The 13,727-nt window shown below is 39.0% G+C and overlaps 1 protein-coding gene across 8 annotated transcripts in view; it reads left to right on the top strand.

The window, feature by feature from the left end:
* Positions 1–13,727, top strand: part of R3HDM1 (R3H domain containing 1) — a 47,362-nt gene that overhangs the window by 12,080 nt on the left and 21,555 nt on the right. For 4 of the 8 annotated variants that reach the window (XM_028744829.2, XM_028744861.2, XM_028744853.2 and 1 more), the window contains 10 exons: positions 2,149–2,263; positions 2,772–2,850; positions 3,883–3,942; positions 4,031–4,171; positions 6,954–7,062; positions 7,148–7,243; positions 8,366–8,403; positions 8,489–8,539; positions 8,661–8,887; positions 13,168–13,422. In XM_028744829.2, the coding sequence (XP_028600662.2) occupies positions 2,149–2,263; positions 2,772–2,850; positions 3,883–3,942; positions 4,031–4,171; positions 6,954–7,062; positions 7,148–7,243; positions 8,366–8,403; positions 8,489–8,539; positions 8,661–8,887; positions 13,168–13,422 (1,171 nt within the window). The remainder of the gene's footprint in view (positions 1–2,148; positions 2,264–2,771; positions 2,851–3,882; positions 3,943–4,030; positions 4,172–6,953; positions 7,063–7,147; positions 7,244–8,365; positions 8,404–8,488; positions 8,540–8,660; positions 8,888–13,167; positions 13,423–13,727) is intronic. The other 4 variants (XM_028744878.2, XM_028744884.2, XM_028744894.2 and 1 more) reach the window with 2 other exon arrangements.

The raw sequence follows: 13,727 nt of genomic DNA on the forward strand, positions 1-13,727 counted from the left end.
CCCCCCCCCCGCCCAGTATGCATCCAGGAGCAGCGAGGAATGGAGCGGCTTATATTCGGGTATTTTTTCTTCCCCCCCCCATCAATTTTAAAGGTGCAGCTTATATTTGGGTGCCGCTTATATTCGGGCCAATACAGTATGTAGCTCAGGAAATCCTATTCGAGATCTCTAGTTGGAATACTTAACAGTTGAAAGGGGCCGAAAGGATATAAAGTGAAATGCCTAATCACAAAGCAGGAGACACCTCTATTCAAGCTTAGTTGAACAGCCCTCCAATTCAGTATTGTCCAGTCATAGAATTGTAGAGTTGGAAGGGAAGGTCATCAAAACCAACCTCCTGCAAAACCGACCCCCTGCATTGTAATCCTCAATTGGTTATGCCATCGGATGTTTTTTGTACTTAGTTTCTATGGTATACATTAAAGCAGGGATGTGTTCAAGATGTTTGGCAGCTTGTTATTTTCTTAGCTTAATATATTGGACTTTCCTTTATGGCAGGATAGATGGACATTGACCAGCATGAGAATATTAAAAAGTCAGAGCAATAATATGTCACAGTGTTTCTGTGGTGATTAATGCTCTTGAAAAGGCTAGTTCCACCAACATATGATGCACTAGCAGGGACATTCCCCATGTGTTTGAGTCCATTGAAAAATTCATCTTTCATGAACATTAAAGTTACTACAAGGTTTAATTTGAACTGGACTGAAAGGCTACATTGTTGAAAAAAGACCAAAATCTGAAGCTTGTTTTAAAAGACGAATGAATGCAAAAAGTCATGTTTCCATAAATGTTTTATGACTAGTTTACACATCATAATATTTATGACTATGTTATTTTGATACTTTGGGAAAGTTTGATATATATTCATTTTTAATGTAGAGTGAACTAGTTTTTGAAACAGTGGTGTTTTGTGCAGTTTATGACATAATTCAACAATTCCTGTTTTTTGTGTGCTCTATAGTAGTTATTCTCTGGCAAGATTCTCAACTTGAATTCATTTCTATTTCTTGAAGATTCTCTGGTGAATGTTGAAACGAGTTACAATTGAAAATTTAATGAATACTTTATTTATTTTGCTGCTGTTCTGTCTTTAATGGCATAAATGAGCACTGTTCCACTAGCTGCAACTATATTGCATGCCCCTTAAATCAGATTTGTAGAGTTGTGTCCACTGTAGCAATTGCCATTTTGGAAAGATTTAGATAAATGAAAAAAGGCTAAAGCAGTATGCTTAAAGGTATGTGACAAATTGTTCAAAATAAAAAAATCTGTATCAATGTAAATTCTGTCAAATCCAGGCACTAAAATGGGTTGTTGTTGTTTTAATAAATGAACTGAAGGAAAGATCGCTACAAGAGAATAGTTAGCTTTACAGAATGCATCTTTCCTTCTCCCCACCCCCCAGTTCTGTGTCCTTTGTTAGTTCCAGGGAATGGGAATCTGTACCATCAGCTTTGTTTTTTTGTAAGTCCTACTGAGTTCAGTGGAGTTAACTCACAAGTAAGTGGGAATAGAATTGCCATCTAAATGCTGAAACGCATGGCCAGCCATAATTACCCAGTTTCATGTAACGTTAAGCCAAACCCATGGTTTAGCGTAAACAAGCAAATGTCCAGGTTTCCATTGAGAAAATCATGGCTGCTTTGCTCTTTTTCTGGTCCTACTGCTGTTGTGCTGCTGTGAGCAAAGCCATGTTTTGACCCGACATCATGTCCCCTGAGTGGTAAGCCAGAGAACAAATCTTGGTTAAAACACATGGTTGGTCTCTCTAGCAAAATAAAGCATGAGCCCAGGCTGAGAAACAATGCAAAACCCAGAGCAAATGCCCGTATATTTGCTTGTCTGTGCTAATCCATGTTTGTCTTAGCATTATAACTGGACCACTGCTTGGGTTTTGTTTGGTCCCCAGCCACTGAAATCTATGTTGTGCACTAAAGACACATAGTGGGTTTGTGGGAAATAAAATAATGCTAATAAATCAATTTTCCTTTTAAATGGATTGAGAGGTTCTAAGACAATGCTGTGTGATTCCTTTCTGGATTCCAGCCAACATACTAGGCTCTCCGCTACAGTTGGTCGATTGCTTAAAATGACACATTTTTCATAGTAGGAGGGGAGAAAATGACGGATTTTACTTTTCAACAGGAGAAAATTCAGATCCAGCTAACACAATCTTTTGAAAAGGAGGAGAAACCCTTGAAAGATGAAGCAGAAAAGGAAAAGTCCATTGATAAATTGCCCAGGAAAATGTTATCAAGAGGTTTGCTATCTATCGTTCTTTTTAAAAATCTCATTAATCTAGCAGGAATGCTGTGAGGTGGCAGTGGGGGGGGGGGCAGGGTAGGGTGGAGAAGTATAACTGGAATAGGACAGTGGCCTGGACCTGACTGAGAACAATTTTATCTACTCCCTCTTTCATTCAGAAGCCAGAGGGTGGGGAAAGTCCAAGGACAAAAGCTAGGCTGTCGCCAAATTTATTGTGCATGTTTGTTCAGAAGTAAGATTTCAGGATTACCCCCGGGTTAGTTTGGGTGACCCTTGGGAATAGTGTGGGGTATAGAGGGGGGAGTTGGCAGAAAGTGTGCCCCCCTTATTTGAGCCATGGTACAACTTCGTATACAAGCTGGTGTGCAACTATACTTCCAAATGTGGTGTTCTGGTTACTAATATGTAAAAAGGACAGCTCTTAAAATATAAGGAATATATTTTACTAAAATAATTAATATATTTTCTCCAATCCTGGATTTTTCTTTCTTTTTCCTTTTTAGATTCTAGCCAAGAATATACAGATTCAACTGGTATAGATCTACATGAGTTTTTAGTAAATACGTTGAAAAATAATCCCAGGTAAAGAGGTGTTAGTTTGTTGTTTTTAAATTCAAATTTATTAAATTCAAATTTTCTTACTCATTTTAGTTTGTGGTACTACTAAGTGCCTCAAATATTGCTCTGGGACAATGGTTCCCAATTAGCTCATAACTATGGAAATAAGTTTTGAAGATAAGTTTTTCACATGACCCGGACAGCTGAGGGGTATGGAATGGTGCCATGGGTGGGTTACGCAGACCCCAATTAGGAATCACTGCTTTAGGATGCCTTAAAATATTTATAATTCTGGATCTTGCTGCAACAAAGCCTACTTCTTCAAATGATTATTTCCATTCCCTTTACTCATATGTTAAGATAGTTTTGTCTGAATGATTATCTGCTGAAATGGGTACAGAAACTTACGTAAGTGATGGCTAATATGATGGAAAGCAGGGGCTATAGCAGGGGAAGCCAATGTGGACCCCAGCAGATGTTGCTGGACCACAGCAAGCATGCTGGCAGGGGCTGATGGAAATGGTAGTGCCACAACATCTGGAGGGAAACATGTTGGCGATCCTTTATCTACAACAGTTCCCTCGGCTGCAACTCGTGTGGCTTTTGTTGTTTACACCAAGAAACCATTTTTTGGGAGGAGAGGCCTGGGGGCAGGGAGACTATGCCTGGGTGGAACAACATCAGCATTACTCCACTAGGGCAGGGCTCCTTGTTCTACCTGCCAAATAAGGCTTTCCAAGGCTGAGCCAGTCCAGGATCCACTGGATCCAAAGGCAGCATCATGCAATATCATTGGGCTCAGTTGTTGTGCCAACAATTTGCCTGAACCCCACCTACCCCTCTATCCAGTGTGCATGGCAGAGCTGGGCCACTGCTTTATTAAGCTCTGCTTGTTAATATATTTTAATACATTTGTGATTTAGAATCATAGAATCCTTTTTAATAGAACAAATAGTATTCTTGCTTAATACACTTATTATATTACTGCATCTGGAAGCACTATTGTCTTCTGTTGGACTACCTCCTTTGTCTCACCCCTGTGTTTTTTGTTTCTAGGGACAGAATGATGCTGCTGAAATTGGAACAGGAAATCTTAGATTTCATTGGTAATAACGAGTAAGTGCTACTTGCTGGTTTTGAAGAAGTTTTTATTATATATGGTGTAGTAACTCAAGTAAAACTAAAACTTGATGCTGCTTTTCAGAATCCCTCGAAAGAAATTCCCCCCCATGACCTCTTACCATAGAATGTTATTGCACAGAGTGGCTGCTTACTTTGGACTGGAGCACAATGTGGACCAGAGTGGGAAGTCGGTTATAGTAAATAAAACCAGCAATACCAGAATGTAAGTTAGGAATTTTTTTTATTCTTCATTAATCAAGCAGTCCAGTTGTCTGGATGATGGAACGTTTTAGTCTACTGACCCAGGTAGAATCTAGTGAATGTCTATTTTTATTTAATTTTTTTAAAGAATTCTTCTTTTCCTAGAGGTGATCCCTAAAACATGATTGTATTTCAAATCAAAGGGATCACTAATTTTGTGGGCATCATGATAAATGAAAGCTACTTTCGGTGTCTGGGGTGAGGGTGTCACTATTCATTCTCTGACTATCTAGAAATCTCTCCAGTGCTGCTGTTCCTCCATCTTGTGAGAATAATTCTTATTCCTGAACTGTAAAAATTTGGGATCTTGAAAGTAGAAGGGTTACAGCAGGCAAGACAATTAAAATGTATAATTGGGTTAGTGCTTGCTTTTTGTTGCACTACCTGTTTTTCTTTGTTTGTTATTCTGTAATTGTTATGCACAAATCATACATTATTCATAAAATAACAGAGTCTTCAGTAATTATCTACACCACAAAAAGGGTCTTTTGCTGTGTTATCCTGAAAAAAAATATTGTAATATTTAACAGTTTAGTTCTAACTTGACACACAGTTTCTTGCATTAGACAACCTTGAGCTCCCTTCTTGAAATCAGACAAAATGCACAAGCTTTTCCATGTACAATATATGCCAAACGTCATTCAATCAGTCATTTGCCTCTGGGATTTCCATATTTCCCCATTTATGAAACATTTCTCTTCTAGCTGTAGTAATTTAGAGGAAACAATAATTAATGCCAACCTTGGGAACCAAGTCTTCAGTTTTGATGGTGTTGGTGGCAGCTCACACACAGTAATTGTCCTTAATAATTTCAGCAACTTTCTTCCCTACATTCACATCATACACGAAAGTCTTCTGGTCTTGGTGCAACACTTTTTGTGTTAATTTGTTGTTGTTTTCCTGATCTTTTAAAAATAGCATTAAAGGTGCTGAAATGCTTTGTCAAATTGGGGATTAAGTATGGCAGCCAAAGTCAAAGGACAGCATGCAACGTTTTGCATAAATAGAAGAGTTCAGCAAGAACAGTAGACAGTAGACCTTCATATGTAATAAATTGATTTCATTGGGAAACTGGCAGTGTGCCTCTTTTCCTTTTGGAGCCTTACACCAAGCCATTGTGTTCAATGAGATGTTGATTCTCACATAGTTGCTCCCATGTAGAAGACCCCTAGAAATATTTCTGCTGTGTAAGAGTTTGAATACAGGAGGGTTATCCTTCACTTACCATGTAGATGCCTGATCAGAAAGTCACAAGTAATATTCACAAAGGTCATTTTATGCAGAGGTAAGGGAGCCATAGGTATTGCTGAAGGTTTTCTGGAAGCCTCTCACATGCTGGATGAGGGACACCTTACTATTGAGTATAGCTTGCCTCTTAGTGAAGAGGAGCTAGTTTAGAGAACACACAGTTCAATTGCTCACCCACAAATTAGTCATCTGGATAACAGTAGAGTCACAAGCACCTTGTGGTCTGCTGATATACCATAAGTTTTTTTCTTTATCTATGGGTGGCAGCTATATTTGCTCAGAAAATGGTATTGCAGAAAAGTGGAACTTACTAGCTGTTATGAGGGTTTTCATTTCATTCCCACAATTATTTTTTGTGTTTCAAAATAATTCTCATCCTTGTATCTCCATCCTTTCAATCTGTAAAATGAAACAGACATACAGCATTTTAAAAAAGCTATCTTTAAGATGTGCTTATGTAAGATGTGCTCAACAATTACATATATTTGCTTGTTATACTCTTTGTTGTCTTCCCTGTTGTAAAATGACTGACACCTAGTTAATGAAGACTTTAGTGAGTTGGAGAATGAGCTACAGTAACAGATGAGCCCTTTTATTGTGAAAATAACTTTTGATATCAAAAAACATAGGCTGCTTTCTGGAAGCCCCAATAATAATTAGCAGGCATTTCATATAACCTATAGACTATGTAAATTATTTTAAAAGGTTTTCAATGTTCTTATTTTAAATCATTTGGGATGTAAAATAAGAATTTTAAAAGAAAACCTTGGAGGTCTGCTCCATATTGAATAAAACCCAACTTGCCTTTTCCTCATAGGCAGATTCCCCGCTCCAGTGCCGATCAGTGCTGTTAATGACATCATCAACCCAGTGCACACTGGGACGACTCAGTGGAGTGGTGATTGCAGGGCAGTAAATTCAGGGACCTTTAAGAGAAAAGAGGTAAGACAGTCTAAAGGTTCTCTGAAGTGCCTGCTAATTACATTTGGGCATCCAGCAACTCTTAGGTAGTTTGGGAAGTATTTAATTTAATTATAATACAGTTCAGGAATTAACTTGATCCTTGCTTTTTTGCAAATCTCAAGAGTAGGAAAAAAAAGAAAAAAATGCAAAACATGTGTGCTAGTGTACCACAGTGTGTAGTTAGCAAGGCCCCAAATAAATTTCTTATTTGTGAATGGGATTAGAATTCCCATTTACAAATTAAATGTTTATTCTGCTGTTAGCATTACTTAGTATCTGTATGCCTCAATACAATTTATTCAAATAAACGTATGAAATGAAGGGACATCAGTGCTCTCACAAGTGCATAAACTTCACTAGTTGCAAAAAAAATAGATCAAAGAAAATGAAGGTGTTAGGACAGAAGCTGTATCCAGGGCAGTATCCCAAGTGTGTCCTCAGCGTTGTACCTTCTTCAGATATAAAGGTACACACAATTTAAAACATTTTCATACCTGTCATGATTTATTTTATCTTACTCATTTTTTTTAAAGACCTGACCAGAAGTTTTGTGAACATATAAAAGATGAAAAAAGTGAAGATTTTCAAAAGCGGTACATCCTTAAAAGAGAGAACTCTAGTCTAGACAAAGATGACAACCAGGTAAATGTTGAACTCATATAGTTGTCTTGACTACACACTTGCATTGTGCAATAGAAATTGGCAATTAATAACTTATTTAATTTAGATGCGAATACGATTAAAAGATGACAGAAGAAGCAAATCTATAGAAGAACGAGAAGAAGAGTACCAGAGAGCTAGAGAACGAATATTTGCACAAGATGTAGGTATTAAATTACAAGGAACATTCATAGCATCTTTGACTATGTATGACTACCGTGACCCTAGATTGTTATACAGTACTTTGTTTATAATACTTGAATATTTAAATCACTTTGATATGCTTTGGGTAAAGGTCATAAAAATGCTGTGACTACATTAACATTCAACAGTGTGTTGAGGGAGCATTCGGCTGGTTTGGAAACCAGCAAGCAACCTGCTATTCTTCTCCACCAGTAGACCTTTAGATAAGGAAAATTTACGCCAAATAAGGAGTGGTGGAAAACAGACTGAGGAATAAAAACTAATCAGGCCAGCTGTCCCCTGAGGACTTGCTAAATTCTGGATGTTTTAAGACTTGCTGTCCAGTTTCCCTTGTTTCTAATAAAACTTATGTCCATATTAATTTCTTGGAATCTTAAGGTTTTCAAGAATATTTTGTATTTCTGAGAAACGTGCAGTAGAGACATGAAGGTGGGGAGGCATTTGTTCACTTCTTACATAATATGGGATGTGGATTTTTTTAATAGCATGCTACTTCTGTGACAAGAGTGTGGGATAGTAGGGATGTGCCAATGTGGAGGATGTAGGTTGCATTACTTTTTGTCGAGGTAGTCTTGCCCCCCTTACCACCTCCTTACAATCCTGATCTGCCCTTACAGAGGGAGTGAAGATCTTTGTATTGCTGTTCATTAAGCAAAAATCATCTTACCATTATTTAAAATGAGCTCAGACATCCACCTGTACAGATGCTGATTCTGTAATCATTCTGACTCTTTCGTATCATTGTAATTTCATACAATGTAATGAAAAAAGCAGCCAGCACCTTATGGTTTGGCATAAAACAAGTCAGGCTTAGATTGCTGGGCTGGGTTCACATGTTCAAACAAACCATAGTTAGACTAAACAAACTATGGTTTAGCATTAGGAGTAGACTAGGCCAGTGTGTGACATGGCTTGCTATAATCTTACTATTAACTTGTGAACCGTTATTGGGTAGTATGGGCTATTTATTACAGGTGACCAAAAGACATTTAAACGTGTGTGTCATATTATTTGTCACATTGGGATTGATAATACAGTAGTTAGCAATGGTGATCTTCATTCTACACTGTTTCTTCCTCAGTCGCTGTGTTCCCAAGAGAATTACATTATTGACAAAAGGTAAGAGAAATCAGTTTTTAAACAAGTTCTTATTTGCTTTTTCTAATAAAATATTAAGCTACTGTTTTATTGAACATGCCAACAGAATCCAGGAGGAAGAAGCCAATAGTACCCAGCAAAGGCGGCAGATCTTTAGGTATTGAATAAATTGGGTTTTTTGAAAAAATCCCAAAGTATTTTGCACGTATTTCACTTTTTCTTGTCCCTGATTTTGCAAATAATCCCTGTATTTTATAAGCCAATTTGGTGAATTGCAGGGTCAATAAGGATGCTTCAGGGAGGTCAACCAACAGCCTTCAAAGCAGTACAGACAACGATCTAAAGTATTCTGAATCCCGTCCATGGAGCAGCACCGACTCTGATAGCTCCCTTCGCAATTTGAAGCCAGCTGTGACCAAAGCCAGCAGCTTCAGTGGGATCTCTGTTCTGACAAGAGGCGATAGCACTGGAAGCAGCAAAAGCACAGGCAGACTATCTAAGACAGGTATGAGTGACAAACAATCTGCTAATGTGTACATGCGTCAAATATCTAAGGAGAAAATATAGCCCCTTTTTGCAAAAAGTAGTCCTCCGCCCTTTCAGAGATTATTTTGAGGAGAGTTGCTTTGGCTTAATTGCAATAGCATTTTGCTGCAAAACAAGTCTGTAGTGTGGTGGTTGGGAATCTGTGGCTTTCCAAATGTCATTGGACAACAACACCAATTGTATCTTACCACTGGTCATTCATTGCTTGCTGGGGATGATGAGATTTGGGAGTCCAGCAACATCTGGAGGGCCACAGGTTCCCCATTCCTGATATAGTGATTAAGTTTGTGTTGTTATAAAAAGACAAGCAAGGCCCAGTGTTATCCCATTGCAGCTGGAATAAAGGCAATGGCTTTACCCCACTTTACCACCTGAGTCAGTGACACCCCCCAAAAAAAACATGTTAGAAACCCTTGATTATGCAATGTATTTGGACTACCTGGTTAGGCAAGGCATTTGGGTCAGCATTAACTGATTAATTACTGTGGACAATAAACTGAAGCCTGACATACAGTATATAGTGCCAGTCAAGGAACTGAAATTCAGTTAACATTACAGTACGTCCCTGACGTATTTAGATTGGAAAGTTTTCGTTTCAATAACACTGGGGGGTCCTAGACATAAGCAAAAAATTGGGGGGAATAACTACAATAGTCAGTTTCATAAGAATGGCTGAGAATTTATTGGTGTAAGGTTTCAAATGGCAAGTGTACTCTTCATGTAAGATAAAACACACATTGGATTTAATGTACACAAGTACTTATGCAAGTACTTACCATTGAAGCAAATACGTGAGCCGGGATAGATTGAGACAGTTGTGACCCAGTGTCTATAAAGCAGGGATTTGAGTGCAGGCCACCCATGCCCAAATCCAAGCACAGCCTTCTGCACTCCTGGGCTTGGACAAGCTGAGCTTTCCCGCTGTCTCACTGTTCCCCTTTTCCCTCTTGGTAATTGGTAGTGATGTTCAGTTTTGGGAAGCCAGGTGAACAACCCTGCCAACGTTGCCTCCCATGGGCAACTGCCTAGTTCAGTATTGTCTACTTTGACTGGCAGCAGGTCTCTGGGATTTAAGATAAGGGTCTTTCCCAGCCCTACCTGGAAATACTGGGGATTGAATCTGGGACCTTCTGCATTCAGAGCAGGTGCCCTGCCACTGAGCTTACAGCCCTTCTCCGATGACGAAAGCATTTGTTATTTTTTATGTCTACATTTAGGTTATCTCCTATTGAAGGTAATTATCTTCTGTATCAAGTTTTGCTTCGCTTATAGAAATTAAATAAGTAAATAAGATGAATTTTTTTTTGTTAAGCATGAATTTAAGGAATAACTTCATTTGACAAAAGGTGCGAGCTATGAGAAGCTCAGTCCTGCTAATGGGAACCAGTTTTAAAATATATCTTCCTATGGATACAGGTGATCTGGGAGCTATGTTCTTTGCCAGCTAAGCAGCTATCAACTTTTCGTTTCTGGGAGTGTAAAGCTCTGAATTATCCTAAATCTGTAATAGTGCATGTTCTTTCTGAAACACAAAGTACCAGTCTTGAAAGTCAGCTTGCATAGTTATCTTTGTTTTATTTTTTTAGCCTCCTGATGTTAGCAAAAGCTGTTGATCTCTGGGTCTTCTAGCAGAACATGTCAATGAAACATGGTTTGTGGCCTCACTCGATGGAGGCTGTTAAGAGCTTGTTTGTGATATGACTGTGAAAGGCAGCAGGGCATTTGCAGAACTTCCAATGTTCCAGCATTTACTTAGCTCTTTCAGAACCTTCACTTAATTTCACAGGGTCCATCTCATCTCTGCTTTACAATTCAACGCTGAGTTTGGACATAGCCCAACATATCAATCTGTAGGCCATATTGTGGGAGGAATAGGGATATTTGTTGGTGATGGTGTTCAGTCTCTTGTGGAGAGTTTCTTCACATAAAAAATTAAGGTTACGGGCACAGCAATACACAAGAGCCGTTTCCATTACTGCTGTCTAGCAAGACATCACTGTTTGATGTTTGGATTTCACAACAATGTTCCCATAGTATTGAGGCTACAGTACTGTAACATTTTCCTTGGTAGTTCTCCAGGATTGGTCCTTCCAGTTCTTTGTTGTGTTAGTTGTTAGAATACACTCATTTTCTCCCTCTCTGAACTTCCTAATGGGCATCCACAGGTATAAAACAAAACTTTTAAACAGTTGTGCAAAATGTTCACTGTTGTGAAGTGAGTGCATACCTGTGCATGTTAGAAAATCCTATAGTTAGGTTGGCCCTATAAGAAACAGATTGGGTAATTCATTGGGAAGGCACTAACTTCAGTCCCGGGAGAACTTTAGTTTTTTGCTGGAATCTCAGTGGTCACCCACAGTGTGTTAAATTTCCAAAGCAAGAGTACATACACAGGGTCTCTTCACAGTTAAGGTACAAGCAATCTGTGTCAAGCGGTCCTGAGTCTGCAGTCTTGCTTAGGAACATAACGAGTGCCTTGCTGGATCAGATTGTAGTCTTTTAGGTTGTTGCTTGATTTTAAATGGTAGTTTGAATATAATTTGATTGATGTTACGAATGTAATTTTATGTTGCTTGGTTTTAATTATATACTTTAAGTTGATGGTTTAATTATGTTGACTTGGCTCCCAGTTGAGCAAAACGGCAGCATAAAAATCAAATAAATGAATAAACTAGTTGAGGATTATTTTCAGTCAGCCTACAGTCAGTGAATGATCCTCCAGAAATAGACCAGTGGGCCACGCCTACATTGATCTGATACACCAAAACGAAAGCATTAAAGCTTTAGGTATTCAGATTTCATATGTAACATACTAGTACACAGAGGCCATTTCAGTCTAGCAAACCATAGTATAAATCTGGAGTAGCCAACTTGGTGCTATCCAGACATTTTGGACTATTGATTCCTAGTAGTAGTAGTAGTAGTAGTAGTAGTAGTAGTAGTAATAGTAATAATAATAATAAGACTATCCTGCTCTTCCTCCCAAATGAGTGCAAGCTAGCAAACACACAAACGATAAACCTCTAAAATACTGAAAAATGATTCTAATATGGATGCAGATTTAGCTTTAATTATGCTGATGTCAATCAAATTTGAAATCTTGAAGATTATACCGTTTTATAAATGGTTAATTGTTTTCCTAGCATGTGGCTTGATTTAGAATGCTGCGAAAGCCAGTATACATTCTTTCCACAGTTTCATCAGTGCTGCATCATGTTGCAAGGTACACTTGTAGACATACTTGCAGCATACTGATTCAGCCACAACTGAAAAGCAAAATTAGTACCATAAATTTTGATCTGCTGTGTGAAGATGAAAAGTGCAATCAGAGTGAGAGCTCTTCTCAGTGAGGAGCAATTGTTCATTAAAAAAAGACAAATCTTGGCTCAACAGAGCCATTTAAAATGAAGGATGTTGGCTTCATCTCAGATATTTATCACCTTAAAGATTATACAGAAGCTGCTGACTTATTCTTGCATCTCATATATGTACACTTATTACGGAATTTGAAATATTAAAGCTAAAGTTGAGCTATGCCAAGTCCCATTTTGGTAATAGGTTAAACACCTTCTTAATATTGCCTATTGACATCAACATGGCTTAGTGTTGACTTCTCCTTAAGATTAGCTTCATCTTGATACCTAATTCACTGACTGATATGCGAGGGTGGGGTAGATCAGGATGGGGAACCTGTGGCCTTCCAGTTGTTGTTGCACTACAATTTTCATTTTCCCTGACAGCTGGCCTTGCTGGTTGGGGCTGAGTCCCCCCACCCAATGCAGCAGACATAAACTCTGTTGTAGGCTATGTGTGTGGTAGAGGGGGATCTAATGGTGTTACATGGTCTCTTTTGAAGACTGCTTCTGCATGCTTTGGTTGCCTCAGATTTCTCAGCCTACTGCTCCATTGATTAGAACCTTTTTTTGGGTGGGGGTGGGGAATAAGACATGGTGTGTTGCCATTCTGCTTTATTTTTCTCATGGCCGGCATGAGGGCAGAGAACCTGTGCAGAAGTTTGGGGCAGCTTTAGGGCAGGCCCCTCTGCTCTCCTGGCATGCACTTGTAGCTGATGCAACTCACAATCTGGAGAAGCTGCAGGGGTTGGGGCGGGGCAGCTACTGTAGTTCTAGGCTGTGCATTTAAAAGCGTTAAGCGTTTAATAACAACCTGCCTATTTAAATGTGCATGACTATTATTCTGTCTCTAGGTGAAATTCATTTCTCGTTACTCCTCTCCTAGGTTCAGAGTCTTCTAGTAGTGTAGGGTCATCCACGGGTTCTCTTTCTCACACCCAGCAGCCTCTTCCAGTCACAGCTCTCAGCCAGCCTTCTCATGGCACATCTGCCGTCTATCCAACTGTCAGCACTAGTAGTTCCCTTCCCTTTGACGGTGGCATAAGTGGGCAAGTGGCGCCTCCTAGCAGTAGCTTCTTTTTGCTTCCCTTGGAAGCGGCAGGCATACCACCTGGAAGTATTCTGATCAACCCTCAAACAGGTTGGTATCCAGCCGTGGATGTCTGTGCCTTGTCTCTGTCTCTCTGTCTCTCTCTCTCTCTCCTTCCCCTTTCCTTCCTTTTAACAATAACGTTTAACTTTCCATAATGTGTAAAAGAAAATAAATTTAAAAAAAGATTATTATCAGTTATTTATTAAATGTATATCCCACCCTTCGTCTGAAGATCACAAAGGTCTTTCTGCCTTTCTCTTCCCCACCCTCCCAGCCTGATTTCCCCTTCTCCTAATTTTGCAGCAACATGTATTTTAACACCTCCTCAGAGGACTTTGTAAAATTGTAATGTT

Source organism: Podarcis muralis, chromosome 1 (genome assembly GCF_964188315.1).
Source record: "Podarcis muralis chromosome 1, rPodMur119.hap1.1, whole genome shotgun sequence".
In the NCBI taxonomy this organism is placed as follows: Eukaryota; Metazoa; Chordata; class Lepidosauria; order Squamata; family Lacertidae; genus Podarcis; species Podarcis muralis.